The sequence below is a fragment of the Neovison vison genome, chromosome 8 (assembly GCF_020171115.1).
Source record: "Neovison vison isolate M4711 chromosome 8, ASM_NN_V1, whole genome shotgun sequence".
In the NCBI taxonomy this organism is placed as follows: Eukaryota; Metazoa; Chordata; class Mammalia; order Carnivora; family Mustelidae; genus Neogale; species Neogale vison.
Genome location: NC_058098.1, coordinates 35,758,943 through 35,779,378, shown reverse-complemented (window position 1 = coordinate 35,779,378; position 20,436 = coordinate 35,758,943). Strand labels below are relative to the sequence as shown.

At 41.7% G+C, this 20,436-nt stretch overlaps 2 protein-coding genes across 4 annotated transcripts in view; one reads left to right on the top strand and one right to left on the bottom strand.

The window, feature by feature from the left end:
• The window catches only part of SNAP25 (synaptosome associated protein 25), an 85,332-nt gene that overhangs the window by 30,951 nt on the left and 33,945 nt on the right, over positions 1–20,436 (bottom strand). The gene's annotated exons all lie outside the window — the stretch shown is intronic.
• Positions 10,244–10,857, top strand: LOC122916262 (nascent polypeptide-associated complex subunit alpha-like; the record flags this gene model as incomplete). The annotated part of the gene is made up of 1 exon (XM_044263449.1): positions 10,244–10,857. A coding segment is annotated over one exon (600 nt), but the record flags the coding sequence as incomplete, so codon positions are not given.

Genomic DNA, 20,436 nt, shown 5'->3' with positions numbered 1-20,436 from the left:
GAGCATGAATTCCCAACTGAAAAACATATCTGTGTATGTTCTTCTATTTAAAATTGAAGATGGGAAAGGAACTTAGATTGAGGGCCTTGGAGCAATACCATGTTTAATTATTATTCATTTTTTAAAGACTTTATTTATTTATTTGAGAGAAAGAGAGAGCATAGGCAGGGGAGAGGAACAGAGGGAGAAGGAGAAGCAGACTCCCCACGGGAGCAGGGAGCCTGATGTGGGGCTCGATCCCAGGATCCCCAGATCATGACCTGACCCGAAGGCAGATGCTTAACTGACTGAGCCCCCCAGGTGCCCCCATATTTAGTTATTATTTTAATAATTATTGTTATTATTACTTGTAGGAAAAGGTGTTTTTTTTCTTTTTTTTCCAAAAATAAAGTGAAAAGTCTTAATCAAAAATAATCAGGTTCTGAGTCAGGCCCTCAATGAACTCATCTCCTAGGTCCGCTGCTATACTGCTTTCTCAACAGTTAAGGTTAAAGTCCTCTGGGATTTTAACTTGGCACATATTATTAGACTCTTCCACATGTATTACTCTTATGAAGTAACTCAGACTATTCAGGGTTCCTCAATAGGAGGAGTCCTAGAGTGAACCTTCTTTGGAGATAATAGATTTCACAGTTCTTTTATACCCAGTGGTTCTTGGGCAAGTGACAAATGTGGAATCACAGTAAAAAAAAAAAAAAAAAAAAAAAAAAAAAAAGAAGAAAAAAGCTTCAGAACTACCTTCTACTTACCAGCATTTTTTAAAAAAAGGTAGTAAGCTTATATTAGGTTAGTTCTGTGTGCAGCCATTTAAAATGTCGGCAGAGCATCATACCATGAATCTGCTGATTTTTATTTTTTAAAATATTTTTATTTATTTATTTGACAGAGAGAGAGAGAGAGAGAGATGGAATACAAGCAAGGGGAGCTGGAGAGGGAGAAGCAGGCTTCCCGCTGAGTAGGGAGTCCCATGTGGGGCTCCATCCCAGAACCCTGGGATCATGACCTGAGTTGAAGGCAGACACTTAATGACTGAGCCACCCAGGTGCTCCAAGCCTGCTGATTTTTTTTTTAAAAGATTTTATTTAGTTATTTGAGAGAGAGAGACAGTGAGAGAGAGCACGAGCGAGGAGAAGGTCAGAGAGCGAAGCAGACTTCCCATGGAGCTGGGAGCCTGATGCGGGACTCGATCCCGGGACTCCAGGATCACGCCCTGAGCCGAAGGCAGTCGTCCAACCAACTGAGCCACCAATATTTACTTATTTGAGAAAAAGAAGGAGAAAACATGAGTGGGGGAGGGAGAGAGGGAGAGAGCATGAGTGGGGGAAGGGGGAGACAGAGGGAGAGAATCTCAAGCAGACTTCCCTCTGAGTCTGGAGCCCAACATGGGGCTCAATCCCATGACCCTGAGATCATGACCTGAGCTGAAATCAAGAGTGCCATGCTTAACCAACTGAGCCACCCAGGTGTCCTGAGCCAGGTAATTTTTGAACACCAGTTCTGGCCACCATAATATGTACTCTTGATATAGAGCTTTATATGCTTTGTGTTTTACTTAAATACAGGTCTGCACTTTGGAAATTAGGGATCTAGAAAGCAGAAACCGGAAGGAATTTACATTAAGCCATTTCTGAACCTTGAACTAGGCAGAAACAAAATTCCTGTGTTCTTCTGGGTGGCTGGAAACTACCCCTCAGAATAAATGGTGCATCCACGGAAATGTGGAGTAGATTGTGAGCCCTAGCTTAGTGGAGTGGACAAGAGCTTGCATAGATGGTTGAATCTGGCACTAGGTTGCAGGCTCACCCTGGGCAAGTTTATCACCATCTCTGAGCCTCAGTTTTTTTCAACAGGGCACATAATCCTAAGGTCATAGGCTTTCCGAGAGGAATTTAGTATATATTTTTTTACTTTTATTTAAAAAAACAATTTTCCCTTGGGGAGAGACTTTTATTTATTTATTTTTAAATTTTTCATTTTTTATAAACATATATTTTTAACCCCCGGGGTACAGGTATGTGAATCGCCAGGTTTACACACTTCACAGCACTCACCATAGCACATACCCTCCCCAATGCCCATAACCACACCCCTCTTCTCCCAACCCCCCTCCCCCCAGCAACCCTCGATTTGTTTTGTGAGATTAAGAGTCACTTATGGTTTGTCTCCCTCCCAATCCCATCTTCTTCCATTTTTTCTTTTCCTACCCCCCAAGCCCCTCACATTGCATCTCCACTTCCTCATATCAGGGAGATCATATGATAGTTGTCTTTCTCTGCTTGACTTATTTCGCTAAGCATAATACCCTCTAGTTCCATCCACATGAGACTTTCATTTTTTAATTTTTATTTTTTACTAACATATAATGTATTATTTGCTTCAGGGGTACAGATCTGTGAATCGTCAGACTTACACAATTCATAAAACTTACCATAGCACATCCCCTACCCAGTGTCCATAACCCAGCCACCCTATCCCTCCCATCCCATTTACCTCCAGCAACCCTCGGTTTGTTTCCTGAGATTAAGAGTCTCTTACGGTTTGCCTCCCTCCCCAGTCCCATCTTGTTCCATTTTTCCCCTCCCTTCCCCCCACAACCCTCTGCCCTGACTCTCAAATCCTTCATATCAGAGAGCTCATATGATAATTGTCTTTGATTGACTTATTTTGCTTAGCAGAATACCCTTTAGTTCCATCCATGTAATTGTAAATGGCAAGATTTGGGGTTTTTTGATGGCTGCATAGTATTCCTATATATATATATATATACCACATCTTATTATCCATTTATCTTATTATCCATTTATCTAGGAAGGAACCTAGATCCTTTCCATAGTTTGACTATTGAGGACATTGTTGCCAAAAACATTTGGGTGCCCGTGACCCTTCAGATCACTACATTTGTATCTTTAGGGTGAATACCCAGCAGTGTGATTGCTGGGTCATAGGGTAGCTCCATTTTCAGCTTTTGGAGGAATCTCCACACTGTTTTCCAGAGTGGCTGCACCAGCTTGCATTCCTACCAACAGTGTAGGAGAGATGAGGGGAATATATCATAGAAAGTTCTGATCAACCTTGTTCGTAACGACCTGGGGGCTTCATATTCGGAAAGCCTTGCTTGTTTGGAATAAGCCTGTACCTTTTTGCAAAGAGTGGAGGAAATCCAGTATTTGTTAACTAGGGTTTCCTTTCTAACGGCTGGCCAGGAGGCACGTTGCTGAGATGCTAAGCCCTGCAGCAGCCTGAAACCAGGGAAACCAGCAGAGTGCCCGAGCCTGCAGTCCTGAAGCAACACCTCTCACAGGATTGCCATGTGGAGACAAATAAAAGCATCTTCTCCCCCTGTTCTCTATCTTTGTATTTTGCTGCTGGGTTCCTTGGGGAATCATCTTCGTTCACTCTAAGCAAGCAACTGTCCTTTCCTCCTAATAAGTTAGTTTATTAGAAGGCTGGTCCTGTTTTTTCCAAACTAGAGTATGATTGCTAGTTCTCTCTTCCAGGTCTATTTCCCGATGGTGCTCTCTCTTGCTCTCCCTTTGTCTCTCTCTGTCTCTGTCTCTTTATCTTTCTCTGTCTCTCTTTCTCTCTGTCTCTGTCTCTGTCTCTCTCTGTCTGTCTCTCTCTCTCTCTCTCTCTCTCTCTCTCACACACACACACACACACACACACACACACACACTCAGGTCTCATGGGTTTCTTTGGCAATTTCCTCCCAAAGTTGCTATTCTCAACCCCTGAAAAACAGCTGTAGGGCCCTCCCCGCCCCCCACCGTGCCCCAGCTTCAAGTTGACAGCACTGACAAGGATCTGGCTGATGGGCTGTTGGGTGTGATGGCAGAGAAGCCATCCAGTGGATATCTTTGTTTTCAGCGCTTCTACGGTCTCCCCAGGAGCTCCCGCACCTTAGTCCTGCTCTAAGAGGTGAGAGATGTCTGATGTGGGAGGAGGGCCAATGCACATAACGATCTCAAGTGCACAGCATTTTCAAGCTGAAAAAGCAGCGTCCACACCCTTGAAAAGACGAGAGGGAGAGCAGGCATGGGGTATGTCTCCAGATGTTCTGTTGGGATACGTAATGCTAGTGTTGGCTAAATTTGCCCCACAAGCCCCAAACCCAGGCACACTAACCTTCTAAGAGATAGCGCCTGCAGAGGCCTACTGATGTTGATGAACCCCAAACCGATCAGCTGACAGGATGGTCCTAGTGAAATGGTTTTTAGTGTCCAGGTGGCATAGCACAGTCACTCATATTATTAGCACATTGAACCTTCATCATGCATGTCGCTTGGGCTAATGATGCGGTCCAGGCCAACAAAGCCTGCTGCTCAGTTAAATGAATTAGGAACAGAGCCACTCCAAACTATTCCCTGGGTCTCTGCTATAAGATAATCTCCCATTCTATTAAGGATCCAACAGTATCCTATTATCTCAAACCACCAGTGTTTAGTAAAGGACCTGGCCCCTAGTAGGTGTTTAATTCATGTTAATTGATTCGTTGAGTGAATGAACACACTGTTCTGATGCACACACCACCCCCCCCACACAGGTGGCATTTAATGTTCCCAAGTCAGCAGTTTTCCAGGTATGGTCTAGAGCAGTGCTTCTAAAACTTCAGCGGGCTTCAGAGTCTCTCAAAACCTGGTTAAAATGGACTGCTAGGTCCCACGCTCAGAAATTTTGAATCAGTTGGTCCAAGATGCGTTCCCAGATTCTGCATTCCCAACAAGTCCCAGGCGATGCTGCTGTCACTGGCCCACAGACAGCACTTTTGCACAGCTCTGATACCTAGGACCCTATCTCCTGGAGTGTTAGTGAGTGTCACTGCGTGAGCGGGGAGTGGGCAGGTTCGGCAGGTACCCAGACTCTGGGGGAGACCAGAGGCTCAACCAGGGGTTTCAGGGAATTATGGCCAAATCCAGTTCATTGCCTATTTTTTTACTGGCTGTATGCAAGGACAATTTTATATTTTAAATGGTTAAAAAGACTCAAAGAAGCATAACTTACACATGTAAAAAGAGTATGAAATTCAAGTTTTAGGGCCCCTGGGTGGCTCAAATGGTTAAGCGTCTGCCTTTGGCTCAGGTCATGATCCCGGGGTCCTGGGATCAAGTCTTGCATCGGCTGCCTGCTCAGTGGGGAGCCTGCTTCTCCCTCTGCCTCTCTCTCTCTCTCTCTTCAATAAATAAATAAAATCTTATAATTTTTAAAAAACATTTTATTTATTTATTTCAAAGAGAGAAACAGTGAGAGAAGGAACACAAGTAGAGGAAGCAAGAGAGGGAGAAGCAGGCTTCCAGCCGAGGAGGGAGCCCAATTTGGGGATCGATCACAGGACCCTAGGATCATGACCTGAGCCGAAGGCAGACACTTAACCACTGGCTACCCAGGTTCCCCATTAAATAAATAAAATCTTTTTTTAAAAAATTCAAGTTTTAGGGTCTATAAATACAGTTATATGGACACAAGCATGCCCATTGGGTTCCCTGATGTCAGTGGTCCTTTCAGGGTACAAAGGCAGAGCTGGGTGGTGGCATGTGTCTCTCACTGGTGCTATACAGAAAACATGGGCTGATCCCTGGGTTAAATCAAGTTAAACAAAAAATCCTTAAAGCATTCCCTCTCAGTCTTTATACCCACAGAGCACTGTACATTTCTTGTAGAAAGACACATTTTCTATATTTGTCTGAAGAAGCCCCTTCTTGTGCAATGGGTTTGTATTTCCTGGACCATTTATTTTTTTATCTTTTGTTTCTTTATTTTTTAAGATTTATTTATTTGAGAGACACAGAGAGAGACAAAGAGAGCACATAGGGGCAGAGAGAGAGAGAGTTCCAAACAGACTGCACCAAGCACAGAGCCCAATGCGGGGCTCAATCCCAGGACCCCGAGATCATGACCTGAGCCAAAGCCAAAAGTCGGACGCTCAACCGACTGGCACCCCTGGACCATTTTATAATTTAACATGTAACATGAATTTGCTTTTGACTGCATTAGAGATAGAAACACCTGAGAAGCTGTTGCTGTCTGTACATGGTACAAAGTAAGCAGGGTGCTATTCCTTGATGTCAAGTATAATTTGGAAAGTTCTGTTTTTTCATGTGGCACATAAGTCTATAAGACTAGCATTAGACATGGGGCAAGTAAAAGGCAGAGACAACCCTTACTTCCTTGTCAAGAGGGTTACTTATTTTCATGCACTAGGCTAAAGCTGTTCTCTCCATGCAGAGTCTGGGACTCAAATATGGGATTAGGACCCAGGAAAAGAGATGAGCATGGAAATAAGAGATGTGTGTTTTTAGCACATTTAGCTATTAGAGATATGGATTGCTATTATTCTGGGGACGTTGGCCATTAACCTAAGCATGATAGGGCAGGAACATATTGGAAAAAAATGTAATGAGAGTATGCCATGAGCTGACATCTATTTCTCTTCATGCTTTATCTTTTAATTAATACAACAAATCAACAAACCCACACACATCAACACCTACTGGCTGAAATCATCCCCAAGCTGAAACCTATAACTTGGTGTCTTCTCACACTGCTGATAATTGGAATGAAGCCTCTTCAGGGTCATCTCTTTCTTCTCCTGCAGAACCTGCCTGCTTTCTGGTGGAGATACACTTTAAAATTCAACAAAAGTTTATCGAAGACTCACTGTGTTCAACCAAGCCCAGAGAAGAACAAAGGGATTTTATAAATTAAATTGGACAACTCTCCTTAGTTACTAATAAAATTGCACTAACCGGTACTGAGGGCTCTTTGCTGGACCCTGTTTCAAGTGCTTTTCATATAATAATTTACATGATTCTTCAATGCCATATGGTGTGCATACTATTACTATCCCCACTTTGCAGATTAGAAAACACGTTTAGAGGTAATTCTCTATTAACCACACAGCTAATTTTCTATCAGAAACCTAGGTCATTTTCTTTTCTTTTCTTTTCTTTTTTAAAGATTTTATTTATTTATTTGACAGAGAGCGATCACAAGTAGGCAGAGAGGCAAGCAGAGAGAGAGGAGGAAGCAGGCTCCCTGCCGAGCAGAGAGCCCGATGCGGGACTCGATCCCAGGACCCTGAGATCATGACCTGAGCTGAAGGCAGAGGCTCAACCCACTGAGCCATGCCAGCGCCCCTGGGTCATTTTCAAAAGTATAATTTCAAAGCATATTTATTCTGAAAGCACATTGTGTGTTATTTTTGTCTTCTAATCAAAAACTAAAAACTATTTTATTTTTAGTTTCATTTATATGCTGAAAAATAACATAGAGTGGTTTGGCAGGTACATCTCAGGATACCCCAGCTTTCGAAATGATTTATCATCTCTACCTATGCGTTTACTCTCCAGTTCTTCCCCTCCCCATTTTTAGCTTATTTTAATTCTCTTTTCCTCCTAGGATGTGACTGTGTTCTCTTTATATCTTCTTGAATTGACAAGAGATTCATTTATTTCACTTTTTTTGGTACAGCATACTTATTGCTGTAAAATTGTTCTCTATGTGTTATTGTGGCTCTATCCTAAAAATTTGGGAATATTTGTTATTTATTTCTAAATAGCTTTAAATTTGAATGTTAATTTCCTCTATTCTCATTTCTTCTGTTTCAAGTTTAATTTGAAATAACTCAAGAGTTATTTGAAAGTATGGTTTTAAAATTTAAATAATAGAAAAAAATTAAATAATAGAGGTTTTTTGCTTGTCATTTCTAATTTTATTTTCATCATGGTCATTGACGGTGGCCCATATGATTTGGTTTTTGAAATCAGGTGAGATTTCCTTTGTACCTCAGTGCATGGTCAATTTCTCGTAATGTTTGATTTGTGTTTAAAAAGAAATTCTAGGGATGCCTGGGAGGCTCAGTCTGTTAAGCGTCTGTCTTGGTCTCAGGTCATAATCCAGGGGTCCTGGGATTGAGTGCCATGTTGGACTCCCTGCTCAGTGGGGAGCCTGCTTCTTCCTCACTCTCTAATCTCTGCTGCTCCCCCTGCTTGTGTTCTCTCTCTCTCTGTCAGGTAAGTGGATAAAACCTTAAAAATAAATAAATAAATAAATAAGTAAATAGAAAGTCTGTTCTATCTCTGACTCTCTCTTGCTATCTCTACATCAAATCAAGCTGAAAAGGCAGGTTTGTTATTCAGATGCCCTGAAATCTTTAGTAAACTTGATCTACTGATTTCCATGTAGTTAAGTCCCTGGCATTACTGTAGCTTTATCAATTTCTTCTTCCATTTCAGCTCATTTCTTGCTTTTTGTATTTTGCAGCTGCATTGTCACATAACAGTCCCATGATCACTACTGTTTCATAATAAATTGTAGTTTTTATGAATATTAAGTAATAGAATTGCACCCATTTATCTCATTTCACTACATTATTGATTGATTGACTGAAGTACAGTTGACACATATGTTACATGAGTTTCAGGTGTATGGCATAGTAACTTGGCAAGTCTGCACGTTATACAGTGCTGACCACAAGTATAACTACCCTCTGTGACCACACGGCACTACAATCATATCCCCGACTATCCATACCGTACCTTTCATCCCCATGACTTATTCATTCCATGACAGGAAGCCCGTGTCTCCTATTCCCCTTCACTATGTTATTTATGCTGCACAACCTTGGTCAAACTCAAGGGTCAGGAATAAATGAACTGGCCCTATTCCTTTCATCATCTAAAACAAACCCAAACAACAGCAATAACAAAGCAGCATCACCCCTCTAAGATGGGGGATCTCTCATATGGCTCACGACTCAGAATTTAACAGTAGAGCAGTCACCTGTTTTCTTTGGCTTCTTGTCCTCACTCGAGAAGGACCTTGTACTTGGATATGTTTGGAGGCAAGATATCTTTCCCCAACTACAACGATAGGAGAATGCAATCAAGGAGGAGCCTACTGCCATTATTTTTACTGGATGGAATTTCTTCTTGAAGATAATGGAACCACAAGACCCAAAGTGCCCATTCTAAGGGAACAGTGAAGTGCAGTTATGGCTGCTGAGACAAGTCCCCAAGATTCCTCAAGTGCATCAGGAGCATCATTTACTCTGAACAATCAGAATTTGACCCAGGTTCGAACCAGCCTTTCTCAAATAAGAAAAATCAGCTGCATTTATTCCAACATTCTATGTCATTATAACTATTGTTGTCTAAATATTATGCATAATAATCACCATTTACTGAGAACTTTCTATGTGCTAAGAAATCTATATAAAGCTGGGGGTGGTTTATATAGGAATCCCCAAACCTTTGCTACTCCAATGGCAGAACCCAGACAAGCCACATCAGCTTCATGTGGGAGTTTGTTAGAAATGCAGAATCACAGTGGTGCCTGGGTGGGTCAGTCTGTTAGTGTCTGCCTTTGGCTGAGGTCATGATCCCTGGGTCCTGAGATGGAGCCCCGCATTGGCTCCCTGTTCAGCAGGGAGTCAGCTTCTCCCTCTCTCTGTCTTCCCCTCCCCCCACCTGCTTATGCACTCTGTCAAATAAGTAAATAAAATCTTAAAAAGAAAAAAAAAATGCAGGATCATAGTCTCCACCCCAGACCTGAATGAGATCACCTTCTGAACAAGGTCATCAAGTATCAGAAGTTTGAGAAGTGCTGCCCCAAACCATGTTATCTCCAATATTAAACAAGAAAAGATGAAGTACAAGTTGGCTCAATAAACAGCCAATATCAGAAGGTCAGTGGGAGAGCCTGAGAAGTCCCCAGCACGGGAGCCAGACTTTGGGGGAGCAAGACTCTGGGCCTGTCTGTGCTTCCAATGCAGCACCAAATCCCATGATTCCACTTTGCCCCCATTCTACATGGCCTACAGACTTTCAGCAGCATTTGCTTCCCAGCAGATGGAAAGCTCCATGGGCCATGGGTTCCAAATGTCCCCCAACAGTGTCCTGTACTTAAAGGATGGTTAATTTCCATGAGAGTCTTTCCTTCAGATAACAAAGGGTAGATGCTTATCAGAAAAAGCACATGGAGACTTTCCTTCAAATAAGAGTCCATGGGGGTGCCTGCGTGGCTCAGTGGGTTGGGTCTCTGCCTTCGGCTCGGGTCATGATCTCAGGGTCCTGGGATGGAGCCCCACATTGGGCTCTCTGCTCGGCAGGGAGCCTGCTTCCCCCTGCTCCGCTTGCCTCTCTACCTACTTGTGATCTGTCTTCCAAATAAATAAATAAAATCTTAAAAAAAAAAAAAGAAAGAAAGAAAGAAAGAGCCCATGAAGGCTAAGACTCATTTAAGATGATTAGAGCTGGGGGTTCCGCGTCCCCCGCACAGGTCTGGAACAGAATCTGACAGTGATGAATCAGTACCAGAGCTTGAGGAACAGGATTCCACACAGGCAACCACACAACAAGCCCAGCTGGCCGCAGCCGCTGAAATTGACGAAGAACCAGTCGGTAAAGCAAAACAGAGCCGGAGTGAAAAGAAGGCACGGAAGGCTATGTCCAAATTGGGTCTTCGACAGGTTACAGGAGTTACAAGAGTCACTATCAGGAAATCTAAGAATATCCTCTTTGTCATCACAAAACCAGATGTCTACAAGAGCCCAGCTTCAGATACCTACATAGTTTTTGGGGAAGCCAAGATCGAGGATTTATCTCAGCAAGCACAACTGGCAGCTGCTGAGAAATTCAAAGTTCAAGGTGAAGCGGTCTCAAACATTCAAGAAAACACAGAGACTCCAACTGTACAAGAGGTGAGTGAAGAGGAAGAGGTTGATGAAACCGGTGTAGAGGTTAAGGACATAGAATTGGTCATGTCACAAGCAAATGTGTCAAGAGCAAAGGCAGTCCCAGCCCTGAAGAACAACAGTAATGATATTGTAAATGCTATTATGGATTAACAATGTAATCATCTGAAAACGAGGACCTTTTTTTGGTGTTTCAAAAGAATAACTGCAGCTTGGTTTGAAATTTGTACTGTTTCTATCATTAATAAAGTTATGGCTTCTTGTTGGATGAAAAAAAAAAAAGATGATTAGAGCTGGACAGTCCCAATAAATGCTTCCTCTGAAACTGATAATAATTAAATTATATGTCTTAATGCCAAACTAAGGATCAGAGGAAATCATAATTTTTAGCAAGGTTCTATTTATATTCCTGTAATTAAAAATGGTCAGTTCTTAAATCTATGTTCATGGTTATATAAGTTCTTCAACGTGTGGACTGGACTCAGTTCCCTGTTCTTCTACGTTGGATAGTCTTGTGCAGGAAATTCAATTTCCCTCTCTCTTCCTAGTGGGCACTACTGATTTTAACAAATTGCTTAGTTGAATAAAAAAAAAAATCTTTCAAATATGAAGAACAAGGGGCTCATAAATAAATGGATTTACCACCTTCCTTCCATTTTATGACCATGATCTGGCTCACTGATAAGTCACAGGGCTCACAACAGCACTTTTTTGTAGCATGGTCTAAGGTCTCTTTGCATCTAAACTTTTTTGGTTGCTTGTAAAAATGCTGACTGCCATTCATACCACCTATGGAAGGAGACAGATGAAGATGGGGCTATAATTTGCATCTTCTACCACAATAGACCCTTCTTATGTCCAATAGAATGGGAGGATTCATGTATAGCTTTGTGTAGCACTAAAGGGCTTTGCAAGTGTCCAGTGAGAAACTCTGATAATTCTAGAATAAAACCATCTAGAAAGGCAAATATGTGGCTATTGTGATCTGAGAAAAGGTGGCCTCCTTTTCTCCCCACCAACTTCTTCTCAATCTCTGATGGCACAGAACGGGCTAGGTTAAACTCGATGAATGCATTCCTCCCAGGAAAATTTGCCTTAAGAACCATCTCATGTAAACAGCTCACAGATATGTCGCTGTTTCCCCAGTCTCTCCAGGGGAAGCCAATGACCACCATTACCACTCAGTGCCTTTCAAACTCAGCTTCCTTATTTTCCAAACCACTGCACCCCGCCCCATTTCTACATGGGATTCCGTGTCTGTACATCTTGGTATATAAAGAAATACAGTCCCGAACTGGTTTCTTTGCAAAAGAAAAGTCTGACTTCCGGGTGAGACCCCTCCCTGAGCTATTCTGGGCATAAAGACAGCATGGTGGGTAGGCGGCATCAGCTTGGGTTTTGTTTTTTAGGGTCCTGGTCTAGGACCCTAAAGCAGCCAGCTCCCATGCAGCCAGCTTTTGGCATCTCTTAATTGCAACAGGGCTGCCAGCCACAACCAACATTGACTATGCCTAAATCTCTCTTTTTCAAAAGTGCCAATGTTTCCTTTGTTTTGCAAACGCAGCCAAATGGGTATTTAGCAGTGGAGGTTTGTATTATGCTACAGTTCCGGATTGTTTACTTGGGAGCCAAGCACTGAGGACTCATTGACGGGGAGAGAGGGAAGGGCAGAATGGTATTTCATCTCACTTACTCTGATCCTACTCAAAGCAAACCACAGTAATCTGTTCAGCCATTTAACCAATGTTTACTAAGTGCGACCCCAGCACCCCACATTCAATTCAGTGTGCAGCTGGAGTGGAATGGCCACCTGGAAGGGTTGACTCTAGGAGCCTTGTTAGCGGCCTTTTGCTTCCAGGTCTCTTCCCCCATCTTGCCTAGGAGGAAACTGAAGATGTTTGTATTCCAAGGGACCTGGCTGGTTCCTGGGAGAACAGTGATATCCATGTAGGACTAAGCAAATCCAAAAGCACAAAGACCTTAATTCTAATCAAAACAAACTATTTCTGGGCACCTGGGTGGCTCAGTGGGTTAAGCCGCCGCCTTCGGCTCAGGTCATGATCTCAGGGTCCCGGGATCGAGTCCCGCATCGGGCTCTCTGCTCAGCAGGGAGCCTGCTTCCCTCTCTCTCTCTCTCTGCCTGCCTCTCTGTCTGCTTGTGATCTCTGTCTGTCAAATAAACAAATAAAATCTTTAAAAAAAAAAAAACCTATTTCTGTGCCCACAGGACCAAATCAGCAGTTGTTGGCTGCTATTATGTTCCTGTTCACTGATAGTCTTGCCTTCAGTAAGGGATGTTGGTGCTCTGTTTGGCCCCCTGGGATCCCCCCTCACTTGTTCCATACGGGCATCCCTTAATTTTGGTATATTTCGCTCCTGACGCCCCACTAGGACCCTTTTTGTAAGAAGCCCGCTAAGGCTGCTTCATCTGATCTGCTGAGAACTATCAGTGCCTGGGTCTTGCCAGGGAAGACCTATATATAGCTGGTGACCCAAGGGCACAGCAGAACAGAAGCCCAACTGCTTTGACCTTAAGGTGAGGCATGAGGTATAATGGACCATCCAAAGTTTCTCTTGGAGGTTATGCCACATCTAAGACCTCTCCTGAAATTGTTCCACAGCCTGCTTCCTCTCCATCTCGCTGTCCTGCTTCCTCCTCTCCTTTCTTTTTTTCTCCTGGTGCCACTTCCTTAATAAATCTTGCACATACATCCTTGTCTAAGGGTCTGCTTCTGGGGACCCCAGCCTAAGACAGCTTCCATCGGCTTGAGAGTTATATTTCATGAAGTATGGATGACTGTAGACCAGGTACAGAAAAGAATGAACACATCATTGCATCAGGAAAGGAGCAAAGGCAGGAGCAGAACAGAAACTGCCTCTATTCCCAGCCATGCCAAAGAATACGGTAAGTTCCAGCTGGACTTACTTGGATTTGAAGACACCACAACCAAAACACCACAGAGTGGCTAGAACTTGAAGGTTACTAGACCATCGCCATCACAGGAGGAAGGAAAGCTCAGAGAGGTAGAGTAGTTTTTTGGTAGTCATATCATCATCTGGAACCCACATCTTTTAACTCCTCTTCTAGGCCTCATCTTAAGGTACTACTGAAACCGCACATATCAGGAAACTTGGAGGGAAGGGACTAGACTGATGTGGGCTCATTGAAGGTCTTCAGAATGTATAAAAATACCACAACTAATGCCCATGTGGCCTGTGCTCTTTTCCTCCTGTTAAGTTGAGGCAATTGCTCTATCTGCCATCATATCATCTCTCTACTAACAAAACCAAAACTGTAGTTTCTGCTAGCTTAGATCTCTTCTGGTGGTACTGATCTTGGTATAGAATGTTTCCTCTACTGAATTTAAAAGGAGGCATATGAGCTCTATGGGTTTTCTCTAAGAATCAGTAGTATTTGCGTTGTTAAACTAACTGAATTTTGGCATTTTCCTTTTGGAGACATAAACAGCTTGACAGATGAATGATGCTGATTACCACCATCTGCTTTCCTAGGAAAGGTACTCATGGTGAAGACACCCAAAGCCGGGTCCTCCACATCCTAGACCTGTTATCCATGTGAATAGTTTGTTCAACTCTTATGTTTTCTGCACAATTAAAGCATAAATGCACACCAGATTGTTAATTTCATCCTTTTTAAAAATTGGCTCTAATGGACTCATGTTTCAAACTTGACCTCATTCTAAGTAATAATACCTATACAACCAGATGTTTGATGTGTTAAGTATGTTTTCCTGCTATATACAAATAGACACATCACTACTCAAATTTTTTTTAAATATTTTATTTATTTATTTGACAGACAGAGATCACAGATAGGCAGAGAGACAGGCATAGAGAGAGAGGGGGAAGCAGGCTCCCTGCTGAGCAGAGAGCCCGATGTCGGGCTTGATCCCAGGACCCTGAGATCATGACCTGAGTGAAGGAAGAGGCTTAACCCACTGAGCCACCCAGGCACCCCTCACTACTCAAATTTTTTAAAAGAAACTTTATCAGACTCTTTCAGAAGCCATTTTGTGTGTGTGTGTGTGTGTGTGTGAGAGAGAGAGAGAGAGAGACACACACACACACAGAGAGAGAGAGAGAGAGAGAGAAAGAAAGATACCTGGGAGTTCATTGCTTTATAAATGTAAAGGGAAGGGCCACCCACCCATATTCTTGCCTACATTTGCACATTTTTGACCCATGTAGAGAGAACAAAGATAGGCAAAGGAATTTGGCAAATAGTGGCTCTGAGTTTGAGCAAAATCTAGGGCGTGGTGGCCAGGGCACAGTAGTGGAACATTAGTATATGCGTGTGTGTGTGTGTGTGTGTGTATCTGAGTGCGCGTGCACGCGCACGCAGTTGGTCTGGATCTTGCTCTTGGCTTAAAGTTTAAAATTGGTCCTTTATTCTATTTTAATTAAGCAATTCTCTTGCTCACTGGCTCTCCCACCTGAAGAGCTTGTTAAAGCTGAGATCACTCATGTATTAAGTGGTTCTGTAACGGTGTCTGATAATTTGCACTTCTAAGAAATTCTCAGGTGATGCCACTGAGGATGGTACAGGGAACACACTTTAGAACCATTTCTCCTTAAGTCAATCAGAGAAAGACAATTATCATATGGTCTCCCTGATATGAGGAATTTGAAAGGCAACGTGGGGGGTTAGGAGGGTAGGGAAGGAAAAAATGAAACAAGATGGGATCAGGAGGGAGACAAACCATAAGAGATTCTTAATCTCACAAAACAAACTGAGGGTTGCTGGGGGGTGGGGTTATGGACATTGGGGAAGGTATGTGCTATGGTGAGTGTTGTGAAGTGTGTAAACCTGGCGATTCAAACACCTGTACCCCTGGGGCTAATAATACATTATATGTTAATAAAAAATAAAATAAAATCCACCCCCCCCAAAAAAGGAACTATTTCTCTTAACTGATCTGACTACAAGGTCACCTGAGCCCCGTTACTAGAATATCCTTGCATCATCCTGGATAAGCCTTTTAGGCAAAGTGCTAATTGGAGTGCCCAAAAAGAAAGCTGGGGTATCATGCAGGTAGAACAGGTTGTTCAACTAGGATTGTGTCTTCCTTCCCAATAAATACGTGCATGAAGTGAAGAATTCATCCTGAGGCTTGTTTTCCTTGAACATAATACCTACTCTCAAAGTCATGGGAAAGGAGACTACAAACTTCACCTACTCTAACTACGAAAGGCTTCAGATATCTATTAAATAACTACAGACAAATACCAAATTGGCAGAGATCAATTTACTAAAGACACTGAGGAAATAAACAATAATAATTTAAAAAATAAAAAATAAAAATAAAAATAAATAGAAACATCAGCACTGGGAAGTAGTTATAGGCAAATAAAGTTTGTCTCAATAAAGAATACTGAAGAAATATGTCCAAAGTTTAGGTTGCAAGCCTTCAATGAAGGGAATTCCTGCTTCTTGGAAATACATGAGGAAAGGCTAGTGGCCGGTGGTGGTCAAGATTCAGTTAAGAGGGCGCCTGGGTGGCTCAGTGGGTTAAGCTGCCTTCGGCTCAGGTCATGGCCTCAGGGTCCTGGGATCAAGCCCCGCATAGGACTCTGCTCAGCAGGGAGCCTGCTTCCCTCTGTCTCTCTGCCTGTTGCTCTGCCTACTTGTGATCTCTCTCTCTCTGTCAAATAAATAAATAAAATCTTTTAAAAAATTTTTAAAATTAAAAACAAAAGTTTCAGTTAAGAGAGAGACACTGGGTTTCCTTGCAACCTGAGGTTGCTGGATCCATGAAAGAAGTTAAGGTGTAGTTATGATATTGATGCCACAAGCATGGATCCCCACAAAAGAGTAGGTTCTTTATAGCCAGGGGAATTGGGGTTCATTGATTAGTCAGAGCAAAATCCTTTAACATGCCTCTCAGTATCTACTTCTTCCATAGGCAGTCTTGAAGAGGCAGACTTAGATGGACCTAATTCTACCCTCTTGTCCTTTTGGGGAAAGGTTTGCCATGCAGGAGCGGACACCATCCACGTCTGGGTATTAAAGGATCCACTGTGGTTGTCAACAGGGAAGATGTTCCCTAAGTGGACAAATTCCAGGGAGGAGCTGGCTCATTTGCAAAGTGGCTTCACGGAGATGAGAGGACCAAAAAATGGTGACTTTTTTAGTGATTATTTCCCAGATGAATCTGACAATATCATATCCAAGAATATAGGCATTCACCCTGGACTTTATCATTTTGACCTTTGATGGAAATTATTATTATTATTATTATTGCCTTAAATAACAGTTCTGCTATGTCTCCCCTTGAAGCAACCAGGAGCTACAAGCACACCCCCACTCTAAAAAAACTCATCATGCACCAACTTACTAACGGATTAAGCTAAGAGACTCACGGAAAATTATTTGGTCTAAAAACAAATTCACAGGGATGACTGGGTGGCTCAGTTAGGCAGCTGCCTTCAGCTCGGGTCATGATCCTGGGCTCCTTGCTCGGTGGGGAGCCTGCTTCCCCCTCTGCTTCTGCCTGCCACTCTGCCTGCTTGTGCTCTCTCTCTGACAGATAAATAAATTTGTTAAAAAATCTTTAAAAATGAATTAACAGCAAGATTTCTTTAAAATAGCAAAGCTCTGGGCTTGCATTCTAGAATGTTTCATATTGTTAAGTACTTGACAGAAAGAATAGGACCAAAAAAATAAAAAAGTCCTACCAAAGTGTGAGGCGCTTCAGCTGACCTCAGAAGAGCTCCAAATGATGATAAAGTGTTTCTGAAGTGATTGTGTTAAGTCACTGGGAACAGAAGACTGATTTATAAAACTAAATTTACCCAAATCTCTAGTTGCTTAAGATAGGTAACTAATGTGACTATAATTACCCCAGTCTATAAATTTGACTTCTTCAGTTACTCTATCTGGCACTCACTATCATTAATATGGAGTGGATTTAAGAAACACTTTAGATGAGACCTTGTGGGCAGAGAGCCTGGGGACTTTTTTTTTTTTTTTTTTTTTTTTTAATGAACCAAGAATATCCAAGGTAAGGAATCTTTCTGTGGTCAAATGATAAGATTTTCATGCTGGATAAATCTCTACTCTATGAGTATCCCATGTTCACTTCCATCATTCAATGTGTGTTTGATTATTGCTAGTTTCAAGATACAATTTCAACAAGTTAAAAACACAATTCTTATAAAAAATATAGAATGAATATGTGTCAATGATTTACTTAACTCATTAATGAGGGAACCAACTGATGATAATTGGATTCAAGGATAGCTCATATACAATAATGCTGGAATGAGATTTTTGAAAATCTCATTTTTGAGAAAATCTTTTATCTTTTCTACCAGACAGAAACATTTACATTTTTAGCACATAAAAAAATCTTGAGGTTAGGGAACATGTAACTTCACAGAGTAGGGAACCTGATCAAAAGTCAATATAGGTTAAACAAAGAGAGTTACATAATCTGTGAGTGGGTCCCTTAGACCACCATCCTTTGCCTTATTCCCTAGTTTAGGATAACTTTTTTTAATAACAGAAATGGGTGAGTTTTTCCTTGGGCACAATGCCATTTTATGTGGTGGCAGTCACCAGATGAACTTCCTGCTTTGGAAGGCTCAGTGGTTAGTCATGCTTTCTCCCAGTGCACTTGGTGAAGAATCTTAAACATCTTATGCCCACGGTTCTCAAATCTGGTGGGGGGAGGAGTGGGGCACATCAAAATCTCTTGAGGAGCTTAAAAAACTCCACATGCCAAGCCAACACTCCAGACCAATTCAGTGCGAATCTCTTGAGAATAGGTCACAGGCAGCAGTATATTTTAAAGCTCTTCTGGTGATTCCTCTTTTTTTGCTCTTCTTAAAAAAAATTGATTGATTGATTTTTTAATTAACAGATAGTATATTATTTATTTCAGGAGTACAGGTCTATAATTCAGTCTTATATAACACCCACTGCTCATCACATCACATGCCCTCCCCAATGTCCATCACCCAGTTACTTCATCCCCCCAACCCCCTCCAGCAACCCTCAGTTTGTTTCCTAAGCTTAAGAGTCTCTTAGGGTCTTCCAGTGATTCTAATATATACCAAGACTGAGAACCACTGTATTAGAATCAATATGTGTGTGTACATGTGTATACATAAATTATTTTAAAATTAGGATCATACTAACATTTATTTATACTGTTTTTATTTTTTTATTTTTTTTAAAGATTTTATTTATTTATTTGACAGACAGAGATCACAAGGAGGCAGAGAGGCAGGCAGAGAGAGAAGGGAAGAAGCAGGCTCTCCGCCAAGCAGAGAGCTGTATGCGGGGCTCGATCCCAGAACTCTGGGATCATGACCTGAGCCGAAGGCAAAGGCTTTAACCCACTGAGCCACCCAGGTGCCCCTATACTGTTTTTAAACTAGAGAATTTTCATGAAAAACATTGCCCGAATACCATTTGATTATTTTTATTTATTTTTTCAAATGCCATTTTAAAAGACTGTATTGTGTTTCATCGTATAAATGTATTATGATTTATTTGGCTATCTCTTATTCCTGGATGTTTAAAGCAATTTTTTCTTTTCTCTCTCTTCTTTTCTTTTTTTGCCATTATAAATTAGACTGCAATGAACATATTTATATAAAAATTTTATCTACATCTTGGATTATTTCCTTACAATGGATTCTGGGAGTGGATTTACTGGCCAAAGAAAATAAATGTTTAAAGGCATCTGAGACATGTCACCAAAATGCTTTCTACAAAGGCTTATTAATGAATACTTTTCAAATGGTGATTTCCTCCATAATTTATTTAGAAAATGCTTGCATATTCCAAGAAGAGTTAAAAATTCCTTTTTTTAAAGATTTTATTTATTTATTTGACACAAGTAGGCAAAGATCACAAGTAGGGAAAGCGGCATGGAGAGAGAGAGGGAAGCAGGCTCCCTGCTGAGCAGAGAGCCCAATGCGGGGCTCTATCCCAGGACCCTGGGATCATGACCTGAGCCAAAGGCAGAGGCTTTAACCCACTGAGCCACCCAGGTGCCCCAAAAATTCATTTTTAAAAGTATTTCTTAATGGACATTTTAAATTTAAGTTTAATTTAATTCAGCTAAAATTTATTTTAGTGTGTATATGGAGAGAGTTAAAACCCCAGTTTGATATTTTCTCCAAACAGCTCCTTTTCCCAATGCTATTTGTGGAATAATTCATTCTTTCTCCATTAGTTTATGTAACATAACATACATAGGTTAGTACTCTTAACCACAGAGAACAAACTGACAGTTACCAGAGGGGAGGTGGGTGGGGGCATGGGGGCAATCGGAGTTGGGGATTAAAGGCTGCACTTATCATGATGAGCACCGAGTAACATACAGAACTGTCATATCACTACATTGTATACCTGAAACTAACACTCTATGTTAACTATACCGGAATTAAAATTTTAAAAAATATGTAGGTTGGTGAACTGTACTTTGTAATGGTGGATAGACTCACAGATGCACATGAAAGAGACTGACACTTGTAACAAACTATTTTGAGTACATTCTTTTCTCAATTTTAACCATTAGTATATTTTAGAGTGATCTAGTTGTGGTTTTAGCTCTCACTCCCTTACAGAAGTCTTAGGTGTTGAAAAACAACTCGAAAGCTCATCCTCTCTAAGATGGCTTTAATCTGTCTACAAGCAGCTTGTCGCTTTGCCAATAACAGACCTGCCTAAATCCATCTGTTCTACTTCAAATATTCTCCCTCTGCAATATTGG